Source organism: Mytilus galloprovincialis, chromosome 5 (assembly GCF_965363235.1).
Source record: "Mytilus galloprovincialis chromosome 5, xbMytGall1.hap1.1, whole genome shotgun sequence".
NCBI classification, from domain to species: domain Eukaryota; kingdom Metazoa; phylum Mollusca; class Bivalvia; order Mytilida; family Mytilidae; genus Mytilus; species Mytilus galloprovincialis.
The window spans coordinates 30949541-30965396 of record NC_134842.1 but is presented as its reverse complement, the minus strand read 5'-3'; the positions used below and the strand labels follow the sequence as shown (position 1 = coordinate 30965396).

General features: G+C 31.1%; 1 protein-coding gene across 2 annotated transcripts in view; it reads left to right on the top strand.

The window, feature by feature from the left end:
• The window catches only part of LOC143075590 (putative RNA-binding protein 19), a 40761-nt gene extending 25177 nt beyond the window's left edge, over window positions 1–15584 (top strand). For both annotated transcript variants that reach the window (XM_076251057.1, XM_076251056.1), the window contains exons 16-27: window positions 4879–4933; window positions 5554–5650; window positions 6293–6403; window positions 7055–7255; window positions 7601–7711; window positions 8180–8281; window positions 8633–8699; window positions 9368–9503; window positions 10423–10539; window positions 11320–11425; window positions 12836–12959; window positions 15333–15584. In XM_076251057.1, coding sequence (XP_076107172.1) covers window positions 4879–4933; window positions 5554–5650; window positions 6293–6403; window positions 7055–7255; window positions 7601–7711; window positions 8180–8281; window positions 8633–8699; window positions 9368–9503; window positions 10423–10539; window positions 11320–11425; window positions 12836–12959; window positions 15333–15400 — 1295 coding nt within the window. In that variant the 3' untranslated portion in view covers window positions 15401–15584. The remainder of the gene's footprint in view (window positions 1–4878; window positions 4934–5553; window positions 5651–6292; window positions 6404–7054; window positions 7256–7600; window positions 7712–8179; window positions 8282–8632; window positions 8700–9367; window positions 9504–10422; window positions 10540–11319; window positions 11426–12835; window positions 12960–15332) is intronic.
• The last annotated feature ends 272 nt before the right edge of the window (window positions 15585–15856 follow it).

The following is a 15856-nucleotide window of genomic DNA, read 5'->3' as shown; positions in this document are numbered from 1 at the left end:
TCACCTTACTAATGAAATGGACCCGTCCAAACGTAGTAGATGCCAAGTCGGTCCAGATGAAGAGATATTTACAATTTGGAATTTTCTAGTTTATTAATACATAGATTGAAAAAAAAGTACGTCTTTTTAAATATCATGATCAAAACTGGGTTTGCATAACAAATGTCAGATGAAACCATTATCCTCGTCTTTTCAGTGAACAAGTCTACTACGTTTGTTGACACTCGACGGTCCACCGTGTTAGCAATTTTATTTCACATGTTTTCGAAATATTGAAGATCATTTTTCGCAATGTTTCCTGAAAATTGATAAATATCAAAGCAACGTAGAGCTGTTTGTTCTTGTTCGTATAATAAAATTGAGAATGGAAATGGGGAATTTGTCAAAGAGACAACAACCCGACCATAGAAAAACACACAACAGCAGAATTAAGGTCACCAACAGGTCTTCAATGCAGCGAAAAATTCCCGCACCCGGAGGCGTCCTTCAGCTGGCCCCTATACAATATATATACTAGTTCAGTGATAACGATTTAATGTCATGTTTGTCTGTGATGACCCCCCTTTTCGGATTGCATGAGAATTGTAGTTATCTCGTACCCACATGCACTTGTTTCTATCCATAGGAAGGTCGACTATCCATATAAAACTATTTATATGGATAATCGACCTTCCTATGGATAGAAACAAGTGCCTGTGCTCGTACCGCATCAGAAGGACACATATCAACTGACTCAATTTACTGAGCAATAATGTTTGGAACTTAGTTTTAAAAATGATGACAAAGTAACATTATGAAAATATTTTTATTAAGCTGAAATATACATTTATTCTTTACATGTTTATGTCTTGTAAGATATTTTATTTCTTTCCCGTATAAGGCGTTTTTTAACATTTGTGTCTGCATTTGTGTTAATGGTTAAATATAAATTAATAATGAAAATTGTTAAAATTAAATCAATAAAGGAAATTATTGCCAAGGAAGTTACAAACACTACCAGGGGATAATCCATGATGATTTCTTTTTGAGTTATATGTTTCAGCACATGTATATTTGACCCCAACTTTAGCCTGGTAAACGTGTTGTCTCCTTGTGAAATATAAAACATATTAAAAATGACTTTCTGCTAAAGTCTTTTATTTATATAAAGTGAAAACCTTCTTACTTTTAACTAGACAACACTCATGTCAGGTTTAATTCTTGTATATATGTGGATGAAAAATAAAAGTCCCCAACCATTAACATGGCAGCAATTGCTTTTACAGCCTTTAAGGCTTTGATTTTCTTTACCTTATGCTTAAAATTCATTTTCATTTAAAGACAAATCCTTCTATTCAGATCTACCAATAATATTTTCTTTATATTTTATTTTTACTTTAGGCTAGGTAAAAGCTTTAAAATAAGCAAATAAAAAAATGGGGTCACCGACCTCGTTTTCGATTTAAAACGCCATCTTTTTCACGGAATTTGGAAATTGGGACTTCTACTCAATAGCAGTGTAATATTTTTTTTAAAGTCCGTATCCAATAAAAACTTGTCTGTTTTGTTAACCTAGTTGTTAATACAAACTATTTTAATAATATCACCATTTTCTGAGTGGAAAATAATAATGATAAGTTGCTATAATAGTTTTCCCGCCTTTTTTTATTGTGAAATACCTATAAAAAAATTAAGTTTAAAAAAAATTGACCAATAATTTCTCCATGAGTCTTCAATAGAATATGCGTTGTTTATATCTAAACAAAATAAGGAAATAAAAAGATGGGGTCACCGTAATGGAAAAAGAGATATTTGTAAAAAGGTGGTAACAATTTGAATTGGCGGGAACATATTGCGCCAATTCTAAAAACAACGTCGAAAGACGTTCGGCCGGTTTAGGCTATATTCTTATAAATTAGGGACAACCCAGTTCTCGTTATTTGCTGATTTGTTGTTTGTTTGTTTTAAACTACGATAAATTCACATTAATCTACACATGATAGTACTTAGTTTTAAGTCAGTATATAATCACAGACACGTAATATAAATGCGGTGGTTGGAAAACAATGCGTTGTACAAATGTACACACGAATGCTTCTATGAACATTTCATTTCAGGTTATTCATAGTGCTTATGTGTTTAACAGAAATTCTTTTTAAAATAGTGAAGACATTTTTATATAATATCATTGTTCAATCAAAGTATATCTGAAAGACAAGACAGAATTTAGCTTCAGGTATATATCATGAATTTCAATTTCGTTTAAAAATGTTGTTCCTTTTTATTTTGATGATAATTACTTAAAATCATTAGAAATATAAGACTCCGTCTCCACTAACAATAAAGATCGATCATTTCTGAGATCGCCGATCTTTAGTATTGCAAAAATGAGAAAGATTGATCTTCAATCGGACGTAAACATTCCATCTCCAGATGTAGTTTTAAAAGACCTATTTTTCTTCAAGTGAAAACGTTTTATATACATCGCGATCGACTTTTCAATCAATCAATCGATATAAAATTCCAAGTGTTTTATGTAGATTTCAAAACAGTGTGGCTGTGGTCATTGATTGACACATTAAATTCATCCATTGACTGGGACAATATAGGTGAACGTTTGTATGTAACGACCACTGCTCACTATGTACTTTTTAAAGACACTTAAACTATGGGGTCACTTAAGGTTCTCAACACCTTAATAAAGTAAGCATATAATTATCTCATGAACCAAATATTTTCTTATTCAATTTTCTACGATTTTTTGTTATCGAAATGGTTAGACCGATTATATTAGATATGCAATGTATACTAAATGTAAACGCACAAGTTCTTAAAAGATCGAAAACGAGAGATGCTCTTCAGAAATAGATTTTATTTCAATTCCGTGCAAGTGTTAACGGGGTCTAATTAACATCATATCGGTTTTGATCATTCATCCTTAGGCATCAATGAATGTCAAAGTATTCCGTAATGTTGCTAGAAACTCAGTCTAAGTATACTCATACAGATGTCATACCGTGAGTATGGATAAAACCTAGTCCGACCTCTTTTCTCAAATCTTCTTTTAATTGATTTTTTTCCATATGCATTCCTCTGTAATTCTTCATTCCGACAACTTTTTAACACAGACACGATTATGTTTTTTCATACAAAAATTGCACACCTTGCACATAAATATCAAATTTGGTAAAGCGGAACAAACTCGGAATGGTCATATAAAAAACCTAGAATGTTAGAAGCTTTTATGTTAACTTCTGTAGATGTACTTTGTTTTACATGTATACGTCGTTAGGTTAGTGTTTTGTTGGTGTTTATCAGAAATCTAAGTATTATATTCCAAAATACGTCAGTGCAATTTGCCATATCCATATATAGGCACGTTATGTACCTATTGCTAAAGATACATTGATTTTTGAGGACATGTCCAGAATGATTGATGATTTTCGTACTTTCTTAATGATTTGTAAAATATCGATATAATTAAGAACCTACGAAAGTCTATACATATAGAAAATTAAGGAAAAAAGTATTATATTATAATTTGATTGGCTCATCTTTCTGTCGAGTATCCAGATTTTGTATCGTTTCTTTGCAGTCATTTTTGTGTATTTGTTGTTGTTAGATTGCTGTATAGTTTCTCTTTTCATTCTCATATTTTATCCAATTCTGGAACATGTTTATTATATAAAACAATTTTAATTTTTTTCTCGGAAAATTAACCTATCAAAACGATTGTCAATCTCTCCATCGGCTCAAAGAGGAATAACTCTAATAAACGTTTCCAGTTCGCGGAAACCGCGACGTCATAAACAGCTGACGGCATAGTACTGTTGCGCTTGTATATGCGCATAAACAATAGAGGGATTTGTCTTTAAAGGAGTTTTATTTATTTAATAATCCGATTTGTTAGAAATCTTGATCGATTTATTTTGCATAACTACGTGCATTTGTAAACAAATGACCCCCCCTTTTTTCTCCAAAGACTGTTATGTGTATTTAAATCATACAATTATTTCTCAAGCATTGACAGAAAATTTATATATCCTCTGATTTTCTCTTTTTTTGTAAACTGCTCAATAAGTCGGATACATAAATCATTTGGAAATGTTATTTATTTGTGGTCGAGTCTACAATATTCTACTTTCGTTTTTTACATTGATTCTCTGAACACCCCGTAGGCTTTGAAAAATGAACTTCAAAAGATACTGTTTCTAGATTCTGAACAACATGATCTGCTATACTGTCAACCTATCTGATTGTCTTCACGTTCTAAAAGCCAAAATCAACGAGTTAATGACCATCGGAACATCTCTATTGTTGATGTTCAATGACCACTGGAACGTCTCTCTTGTTATCTTTGAAAAGAAACGATGCATTCTGACTTCAAATAGACAACCAATCAGTGACCTGAATTCATGTGAACTATATTTAGCCCCAGGTAAACACTGACTTTTCATTTTTGTTTATCGTGACCGCGACTTTGCGACAATATGTCTCTCGGTTGCCTGTAAACATTTGAAAAAGATATTTTTTTCTTTTTGAATTTATATTTTTGTCAGTGAAGTAGCCTGCACTTGAAGCCACCGTAAACGGCGGAAATCCGCCGTCTACCGGTTTCTTTGGAAAGCCCTGAGATTGTAGACAGACTCAGACAGAGTGTCCAAAATTTAAAAAAAAATACCACTTTATATATTGAACACAGAAGACTTGCACACTGCTCTGTATTGAATAAATAAATATGCAATTAATGATAGTAATGTTAAGGTTGTGCAGAAAATCAAATCATAGCTTAATTTGATCCATACAGTTTTTCACTGTAGCATTTTGCCACCAACTAGATCAATTTGATTAGCTATTTAAAATAAATGTATGAAAAATTGTTATTAAATATTATTTCAGAAGGTTCATCTTTTAAAACACAAAAACAGGCAAAACAGAAAGCCATGGCTGGCAGGTAGGTACAACCATAACATAATAAATATAATGAATTTGAAAAAATGAAGAGATTAAGGCCGTCAATAATGAGAAAAAAAAACAATAATGTATAGTAAGCTTAGAAAGGGGATGAAAAAATGAGAAATGTGAAAAAGTTAACTTTCTGCTTGGTTAAAGCTAATAGCGTTTATGACAGACATAAGGGTTCATGATTAATGACAGAGTATAAAATAATTTGGCATGTAAAAAGTGAAAAGTTAAACCTTGAAGCTACTCTTTTTAAAGGAGAAATAAGTACCCGGTATTAACATATTACATTAGAAAAATAAATTTTAGCAAACATATTGCAATGGATCAATAACATTTGAGGCATCCTCTCTAATGATGGATTGATAAATAATTTGCCAAAATTTTTCTTCAGAGCTCATCATTTATAAAGAAATTATTAGACATACATACGAAGTGAATATTCTGCCTTTATTGATCCTTTCTAAATTATAGATAAGCTGTTTAAATTGACTTCATATAAAACTTAACAAACTTTATCATTGCAAAATTTATAGAATATTTTGAATGTATAAACAGATTAACAAGACCAAAACGAATGTAATAATTGTAGCTTTAAATTTATATTACCAGCTCTCATAACTGGAATACATTATTTATGGGTGCTAATGCTGTGGCTAATGTAATGGCACAAAAATATGGAACAGAAAAGAGTCAAATTCTTGATGCAGTAAGTAATTTCTATTATAACATGAATTTTTAACATGCACCAACACAAAAATTATTGTTGTCTTAGATATTTGTTTTTAACATATTCCAATGACTTTTAAAGACATTATTTGAAATCACACATGGTATTGTAGAAAATGTTGTCGCAACAAAACAGATCAAGGAGGTCTAAAATTAGAAACTTGTTGTAAAATAAGTGTAATTTAAAACTGAATTCCATTAATTTTAAATTTACAAATTGGATTTTTAAATGTTAACATACATTTGTACAAGTGAACATTAAAACATTATTGAACAAACTGTCAGATTCAAATTGAAAATGGAATTGACCTTAGATAAAACTAGTGAGCACACATCTTTTAAAATATTCATTTATATTTGTATGCTTAATACTGTGGATTCATTTATTTTCGTGGGTACCAATTTTTGTGGTTTGAGGAAAACTTGCATATTCATGGATATTTAATTTCGTGGTTTTGACAAAGTATGCATATATTCCTTTAGAAAATTTGCAATTCGTTGAATATTTAAATTCATGGTTTCCCGGTACCCACGAAATCCACAAAAAATTGGTATCCAACAAATAATAATGAATCCACAGTATTAAAGTACCAAATATCATGAAAATACAATTTATTTACAGGAGATATCTGGTAGTTTAGGTGTACGGATGGCTCTCGGAGAAACACAGATTGTGTCAGAAACAAGAGATTTCTTAATAGATAATGGTGTTGTGTTAGATAGTTTTAGTCAGGTAAATATATAATATCTAGTTATAGTAACATGTAAATAAATGGGTTAAAAGGACACTTTATTGCTTTCATGTGTCCAAAGAGATTATTTTGATTTACTTTTATCAGGAATGCTTTAACCTAATCAAATGTAAGCTAAGACTATACAAGACCAAAATACAAGTAGAGTTTTATGATCTAAACGGACTTACAAAGTAGCAAAATTTAAATTCAAATGTTTTCAATAATTAATGTACCATTCAAATTATTGCTTGGCAGTAGCACTGGATAATTTTGAATTAACTGACTTAGCCAAAAATTTGGTTAATACATGAATGGGTTCTGTTTAAACTTCTTGTAGTTTCCATTATTATAAATACAGTCTTGTCAAACCAAAAACTTTTAAAAAAAAATGGTATTCTCTACTTCTCCACTGAACACACAATATTTGGAGTAAGAACAAAGACTGGTCAGCTGAGAGTCAGAATAATGTGTCTGGGTAGGGTAACTTGTCCTCCCATTGACTTTTACCTTGTGTAATAGCACACTAAAAATATTCCATGTAGGTCAAGTACAAAGCAAAGTTTATATTCATATCACATTATCATGTTCTTGTCCTGAATATGTAATTTACCACTTGATATTAAACAGCCATTGATTATAATTTCTTGCAGGCTGATGGTCCAAGAAGTAAAACAGTGATATTAGTGAAGAATTTACCTTCTGGGACCAAGACAGAAGAATTACAACATGTGTTTTCTAAACATGGTACACTGGGTCGAGTGATATTGCCTCCTTCTGGTATTACAGCTATAGTCGAATTTCTTGAACCAACGGAAGCTAAATTGGCATATAAAAAACTAGCATACACAAAAGTAGGTATACTCAGGGTGAAAAAAATCAATTGATTAATTTCAAATGGATTGCTACAAATTATTTTGTATTTCATTTTGTTAGCACAGAAACTACATGTATTTGTTCCAAAATCTGACACAATCCAGAACATTATATAAAGTGTTCACTAAATAAGATCCATTGGACAGACAGTAGCTGAGTTTAAGTTTAAGTTAAATTGGATAAAGTAATTCGCAAATTTTTGTGTTGTTTTTATTTTTGCCAAAAAATTTCAACAGGATCTTTTTGAAAAATAATATGTTTAACAATAATTTCTATACTTACAGTATTTGAATTCTAATGGTGATGATTATTTTTATCTCCAGTTTCAGCATGTTCCATTGTATTTAGAATGGGCTCCAACTGAGGCATTAAAACCACTTAACCAAGGAAAGGAAGACAAACCAGCTGACAAAAAGGAGGAAGATACCTCTCAGGTCAGTAAGACAAAATTGTCAATGCACAGCTATCTGTCAACATAGTGACAGAATGGGATAAAGTTCTGTGATCAATTTCACCAAAAAAATCGTACAAGAAAAAGTCCATGTCATGACCATTTCAGTATAACTTAGAAGATTTTTTGTGTAAAAGAATCTCAAATTTCAACCTTACTAATAGTAATGGCATTGTTTTCCATCAGATACCATTTAAAAATCTTCTTTTATTTCATAGGATTAATGCATTTAAGAAAATGTTTGTTTCCAGTCATCTCAATTGGAAAACATCCATATTGTTGCATTGTATTTTTGACATTTATCTGATGTTTTTAACAACTTTGAGGAATGATAAATAAAACTAAGAGAACTGAGGGAAACATTTGGCAGTAAGTGATACATCTTATATTTTGAATTTCTTCCAATGTAACTATTGACAAATTTTTCTAAACTTTAAAACTTTTATTGTAGAAGTCAGAGGATGAAGAAGATGAGGAGGAATCAGCAGAACCAGGAAGTACATTATTTGTGAAGAACGTAAACTTTGATACATCAGATGAGGATTTTACACAGGTCAGTTTATTTATACATCTATCAGGAAGTTAATTATGTAGAACCTTATGCTTGATACAACTTATAAATCTTTAAAATTACTTTGCTCTACTAAAAAATATATTAAATTAAAAAATATTTTGTCTTGCTTTTAGCAAAAGTACCCAAATGATATATCAGGACATGACAGCATAAGAAACCGGAAACTAATATCCCATTTGTTGTTAGATGGCAAAATTGACATGAATTTATTTCATGTAAAATTTGAAAACCTCTAAGGACTATCTTATTTTATCATGTTTATGTTTCATGCATCATACAAATCAATTTACATATGTTATGGTCATATTACGGTTAATTTTTATCTTTCAGAAATTTGAGAAATGTGGCAAAATAAAGGCAGCTTACATTGCTAAAAAGAAAGATATGAAAAATCCAGGTAAAAATTAAATCTCTACACAATTATATTATTTATGCTTGTTAGCTGTGTGAGAGCAGCAAGAAAGCATTAAAAAAAGATTGTGTGTGCAAATTTAATTTTAATCATTGATTGGCTTTGTTTCATTATAAGTTAGACTATTTAAAGTACTTCTGGTAGATAGGCACTTGAATTTATGATTCATAAATTTTTCCTAAATGTTCTTGACATTAAAGCCATTTCCGTTTTGAAATTGAATTTCATAAAATTGTATATGATTTTTGCTCGATTTCTAGAATTATAGTTCGTGTACATACATTATATGGTGAGTAAAATAAAATAAGTTGATGCGTTTTTTTTTATAATAACTTATTTTTAGGAATTAAAAAAAGAAAAAAGGGATACTTGTAGATTTTCATTTTTTTCACGAGTGTGAAATTTTGATAAAAGCTATATTGACCCTATGTTAAACTTTAGATGTTTTAAGTTATTTTGTGTCATCAAGCTGCTGTGGCATTGATTTATATCTAATTCACATTATGAATACAACTTTTGTAAAACTTAAAGAGAAAAAAGTATTTGCTATAATGGTATTGGAATCGTATCATTTTGCCAATTTTTTTACTAGAAAGGGATTCTTGTTACTTTTCTCATCTACTGTCCTAAATGATTTGTTTTATTATTTTCAGGTAAATTTTTGTCTATGGGATATGGTTTTGTGGAGTATATGAAGAAACAGAGTGCTGAAAAGGCCATGAAAATCTTACAACATACTGACTTGGATGGTCATCAGCTAGAACTGAAAATATCAAACAAAGCTACCATGTAATATACTTTTTTCTAATTCGTCGTCAATTTATCCCTTTCTGCACCCATTGTATATAAAAAATTTATTCAATGTGTGGTTTGTTTGATCTCAGTACTTCATTGGTTAAAATCCTATTATGACGTCGAATTTTTTTGCTTTCCTCTGAATTTCCTATTGTGACGGCATGTAAAAAGGCGACCATGTCTGATTACGTCACATAGAAAGAACACATCTTTTTGCAGATTATTCGAAAAGAAAGGAATAAGTTTGCCTGCATAATGTTAGGAAATCATTAGAGAAACAGATTCCACCACCAAATCTCGTGTAATACGATATTTATCCACTCTCGACAGTTAAATTTTAAATATTTAAAACGCTCGGCCAAGCCTCGCGTTTTAAATTTGAAAATTTAACTGTCTCGAGTGGATAAATATTGTATAACACTCGATGCAGTGGTAGAATCTATATAAATATTATAAGGGATTAACGACCTTACTTCTATCAGTCATGTAAATGTAGGCATTTTGTGTCAGTAAAATGAATACATCTTTTCTTTTTCAAAACACCATATTCAAATAAATTTCACTTGAACAGGGTCAGTCATGTGCATATGCAAATTTGAAACTATATTCTATGTTTTATGTCCCATTTACCATAGTTGTGGGGCATTATGTTTTTTTGTCTGTGTGTCCATTTATTCTTTCATCTGTCTTTCAAAGTAGTTTTTGATGAGGTTTAAGTCCAATCAACTTGAAAATAAGTGCACATGTTCCCTATGATACGATCTTTTGAATTTTAATGCCAATTTAGAATTTTACCCCAATTATCTGGTCCACTGAACTTATAAAATGATCATGATCTGTGTACTGATACACGTTCTTGTTTTTATTGCAAACACAAGACTTATTTATTATATGCATATTTTCATGTTTGTAGTCAGCCAGGTGTAGACAAGAAAAAGAAACAGTCAAAGAAAGAAATCAAAACTTCAAAGATTTTAGTAAGGAATGTACCCTTTGAAGCTACACGGAGAGAAATATATGAGCTTTTTAAGTAAGTGCAGAATTTTATAAGTATAACATAGCTTAAAGTACTATGCACCAACAAGTACATACTTTATAACATGAAACTGGTTATAAAATTCAGCAGTTCATAGTTAACTCTGGTAAAACAGACAACAGAACACATAAAGCAGTCTAGGAATGCTTTGGTTATCAATACAACTGCAATTTTATAACCTTGCTGTCTAAAACAGACATGCATTTTTTATTACAAGCTGAAAACACTGACAGATTACAAGTAAATTATAAATTAATAGTTATCTCATTGGCAATTATAGCACATCTCCTAATTATATATAAGCCAGAAATGTATCTTGTCATTTTCCCATTCATTTAAATTAAATATAAAATTGAAAATGGAAATGGGGAATGTGTCAAAGAGACAACAACCCGACCATAGAAAAGACAACAGCAGAAGGTCACCAACAAGTCTTCAATGTAGCGAGAAATTCACGCACCCGGAGGCGACCTTCAGCTGGCCCCTTAACAAATATATACTAGTTCGGTGATGATGAACGCCATACTAAACTCCAAATTATACACAAGAAACTAAAATTAAAAATAATACAAGACTAACAAAGGCTAGAGGCTCATGACTTGGGACAGGTGCAAAAATGTGGCGGGGTTAAACATATTTATGAAATCTCAACCCTCCCCCTATACCTCAAGCTTTTACATGTATGTCTTAAAAGACCAACTATTATAAATGTGTGTAGGTTGAAATTGCATGTTTTGTTATCATATTGTAATATATCTCTGCTACTACTTATAGAGTGTTTGGGGAATTGAAGTCTGTCAGATTACCCAAGAAACTTAGTGGTACAGGATCACATAGAGGATTTGGCTTTGTAGATTTTCTAACAAGACAGGATGCTAAGGTAAGAATTTTCCAAAGTCACGTATGAAAATAAGATATTGTATGACTGTTAATTAGACAACATCCTCCAGAGAGCCAAGTGTCATAGGCGGATCCACCCAGGCCCCCCCCCCCCCTTTCATGGGAAAAATTTGGCGGATTATATAGGGAATCATTGAAACATGACTGGAGCGGGTCCCCCCTTAGGTCAGTCAGCAGGCCCCCCTTAGGAAAAGTTCTGGATCCGCCACTGAGAGTTATAGTAGTAAAGGAACCATAAGTTACTGTACAGCCTTGAAAATGAGCAAAACCTAGGCCCCATATCAAGCTATAAAAGGTCCCAATTTGACAAATGTATAATAATTGAAGTTAGATATCTATTGGCTTGAAAGGTGTACAAAACAATTAATAAGGAGCAATTAAGATTAAGAGCAAAAAACAACAACCGCTAAATTACAGGCTCCTGATTTGGGACAGATGCATATAAAAGTTGAAGAGTCAATTATGTAAGATGGGGCCTTACCCTTCCCTAAACCTAGGACATTGGTTCAACAGAACAACATAAGATTAAACTGTACCAGCAATAAACATAAAGCTTATTGGATAAACTGCAACTAACAAGTCATACATTATCATGCTCCTGAATTCAATGTTCATCTTCTTTGGAATGATCAGTTTAGTGTAATATTATCAGTCTGGAAATATAATTATTGATATCAGTTTACCTCAGATTTACCCCAATGTTGGTTAAAACAAGGGTTTGCAATAAAGGAATTAGAGTTATCATTTGTTTGGAAAAGATAAAAATTAATTTTCAAGGAATTCTGCCCAAACCTGTGCTATGGGCCGTTTTAAACTTGCAGTGAGGTTAGACTTTTTTTGTTCTGTGTTGAAGGCCTCACTGGGACTATTGAAATGATGAACAGCAATAAAAGTTCTATTCCTCTACTTATTGTGTTTTGTGCTTAATGATTTTGTGTGATGGATGTATATTCCATATCCTATCCTTTCTATTCAATAGATGTATTGTTTGTTAGCTATTGTCCTTCAAAGTTATTGACTCTATGAACTTTTTAGAGGAACAAGTTTTCAACAAATTGGAAGTAAAATATCAAGCATACTGAAAATGTGTCACATGCTTGCATATGTATATAAACCAGATGAAGTTTAATACCACATATCAAAAAGCTGTGACAGAAATCTATTATGAACAGAAAAGTAAACCAATATGCAACTCTCCTTGGAGTGGAGTGTACAAATGCTCTAGCAAAATGAATAGAACTATTGTTCATTTCGTTCCTAGAAAACAATTTGGCTTTTATTTTGGTCTGATGTTGCAAAAATTAAACATATGTCTGCACCACTTAATCAAAGGTCTAAAAAATAATGTTTTTTACTTTAAAATGATTAGAACTTATGTTTAATTTTACAGAGAGCATTTGCAGCACTGTGTCATAGTACTCATTTGTATGGAAGACGTTTAGTTCTAGAATGGGCAGAGAGTGCTGAAGATTTGGATGAATTACGTAAAAAGACAGCAGAACATTTCCATGAAGGTATGTTGGGAAAGTTCTTGAAATATGAAGGACTGTAGTCTGTAGATGAAAATTGGATGTCCCCCCTCCTCAGGGAAGGCATTTTTTTTCTGTGAGTGGTTGTATTTGAAATACCAAAATGCAAAGGGAGTGTTGTTCTAATTTATTTTTACTTCTGTGGGTGAGATATAGTATTTTCTAGAACAACCCTTCATGATCTTTTCCTGTGCTTTTCATATTTATATATAGGTTTATACTACAACTAGTTGAGTTTATTTCCTAAATATAGTAACACAGCTTTAATTTGTGCAATGTCAATTTCATCATGGAACACTTTTTCCTCAGTCAGGGGTTAATAAAGAGATGAAAATAAGTTTGAAATTTGTGTTTCAATATATAAAAGCTATCAATTTATTTGTTTAAGCAGCAGTTTAAAAACAATATAAGGTCAATGTCAGACAAATATAAACTTTTTTGTACTCGGCGCAAAATCGAAGAAATAATTTGTGCAATGTCAATTTCATCATGGAACACTTTTTCCACAGTCAGGGGTTAATAAAGAGATGAAAATAAGTTTGAAATTTGTGTTTCAATATATAAAAGCTATCAATTTATTTGTTTAAGCAGCAGTTTAAAAACAATATAAGGTCAATGTCAGACAAATATAAACTTTTTTGTACTCGGCGCAAAACCGAAGAAATAATTTGTGCAATGTCAATTTCATCATGGAACACTTTTTCCACAGTCAGGGGTTAATAAAGAGATGAAAATAAGTTTGAAATTTGTGTTTCAATATATAAAAGCTATCAATTTATTTGTTTAAGCAGCAGTTTAAAAACAATATAAGGTCAATGTCAGACAAATATAAACTTTTTTGTACTCGGCGCAAAATCGAAGAAATAATTTGTGCAATGTCAATTTCATCATGGAACACTTTTTCCACAGTCAGGGGTTAATAAAGAGATGAAAATAAGTTTGAAATTTGTGTTTCAATATATAAAAGCTATCAATTTATTTGTTTAAGCAGCAGTTTAAAAACAATATAAGGTCAATGTCAGACAAATATAAACTTTTTTGTACTCGGCGCAAAATCGAAGAAGGGTTCGGTAGAATCTTGCTCTTCCCCAGTTTCGCTGCCTCATAATTGATATTTTTCTGACATTGACCTAATATTGTATATTAACTTGCCCTCATTATAATATCTGCTAGTGCTGAATTATATTGAATTAGTGCACTTTAAAAAGTCATGATAAGACTTTAGCCTAGTTTTGGCGATAAGAGATAAAAAATAAACTTTATAAATATTCAATTATTATGTATTGTATTAAATTTTGATACAGCTAAGAAGCTTCAGAAGGTTTGTCCTACAGAAATCAGATGTTCTCTCCAGACTCTCCAGCTTCTTTCATCAATACAAAATGACTGTCATGAAATAAAACCCATCAATTAATCAATAATTTGAGTACTAGTATCACGAAAGGGTCCTTTTGAGATTATAAAAATAAAGGAAACATGATCAGTATGAAAATGATTAGTTCAAATTACTTTGAAACAATGCATACATTTTGGATGAATTGGTTTATTTTAAAACGTATTTTCCAGCATCATGTTATTTCTGCAGGTACACATCAATAATAAAGTTAATAGAGTATTTATGTAATATTTGAAAAGATACAATGATGATTTTATATTTGGCATTGATTCTTCTATTCCGAGTGATTGTTCTGAAATGTGCATGAGACGTTTGATACTGGAGAGTTGATGTTTGTTTAACTGATTAGATTATGCAGATCATCCAATTTTTTCAAAAATGAATGGTACAAAATATGTTTCGCCACAGCAAATTGTTTTTTGAATCTTTGGAATTTCTAACACTAATTTTTATGCCCCATTTATGGGCATTATGTTTTCTGGTCTGTCCGTCAATTCATCTGTCCCACTTCAGGTTAATTTTTTGGTCGAGGTAGTTAAATGAAGTTGAAGGCAAATCATCTTGAAACTTAGTAAACATGTTCCCTATGGTATGATCTTTTTAATTTAAATGCCAAAGTAGAGATTTTATCTCATTTTCACAGTCCATTTAAAAACGAAAATGATAGCGAGTACTTCGGACACATTCTTGTTTAGACATTATTTTCAATTAATTAAATTGTAAATGCCTAAACCTTTAAAAATGCATTAAACCATGATTAGAAACCATGAATAATAAAATACTGAATTAATGCCAATAGAATAAATTAATATTCTTGTTGTCATGATGACCTGAACCACTTTTGTATAATTTTTTGTTGACAGTTCTTCAAAAAATTTGGTGTTATATAAATATGCAGTTATATATTTGTGTTAATAAAAATGAAATCTAACAAATTGTATGTATTTATTAATATTTTGCAGATGTCCCAAGAAAGAAGATGAAGAAATCAAGTATAATGGAACAGTTGGAATCTTCAGAATTGAAATGAAAAATTGATTGTAACGCTTGAGAAAAACTCAACTTCAATGTAAATGCTGCACAAATTTTTACAAAAAAAAATCATCATTTTCTCAGTATTGCATACATGTGTTCATGGACATTTAACAAGAACAGATTGTCAAGTGGAAGATATTGAAAGAGACTAAAACTTGTCAATAAAAATTGAATTTTAGTTGCATATCTTGTTCTATATGTTATTCCATTTTATGCAACATTGGATGGAAAATACATTAAATGATGCCTTCCACCATTCAGAATTCTTTAACATTTTATTTATTTTGATAGTATAAGTCTATGGAAGAGTTATTTTTTGTCATTAACCAGATATATTGGAACTTAGCCAGGTCGACATGATTTTCAAAAAGGGTTCCCCTGACCTTGAGAATGTTTCATTGATAAGTGATCATGGTTACGACTTTTTTGTCGTTGGCATATCAGATACTTT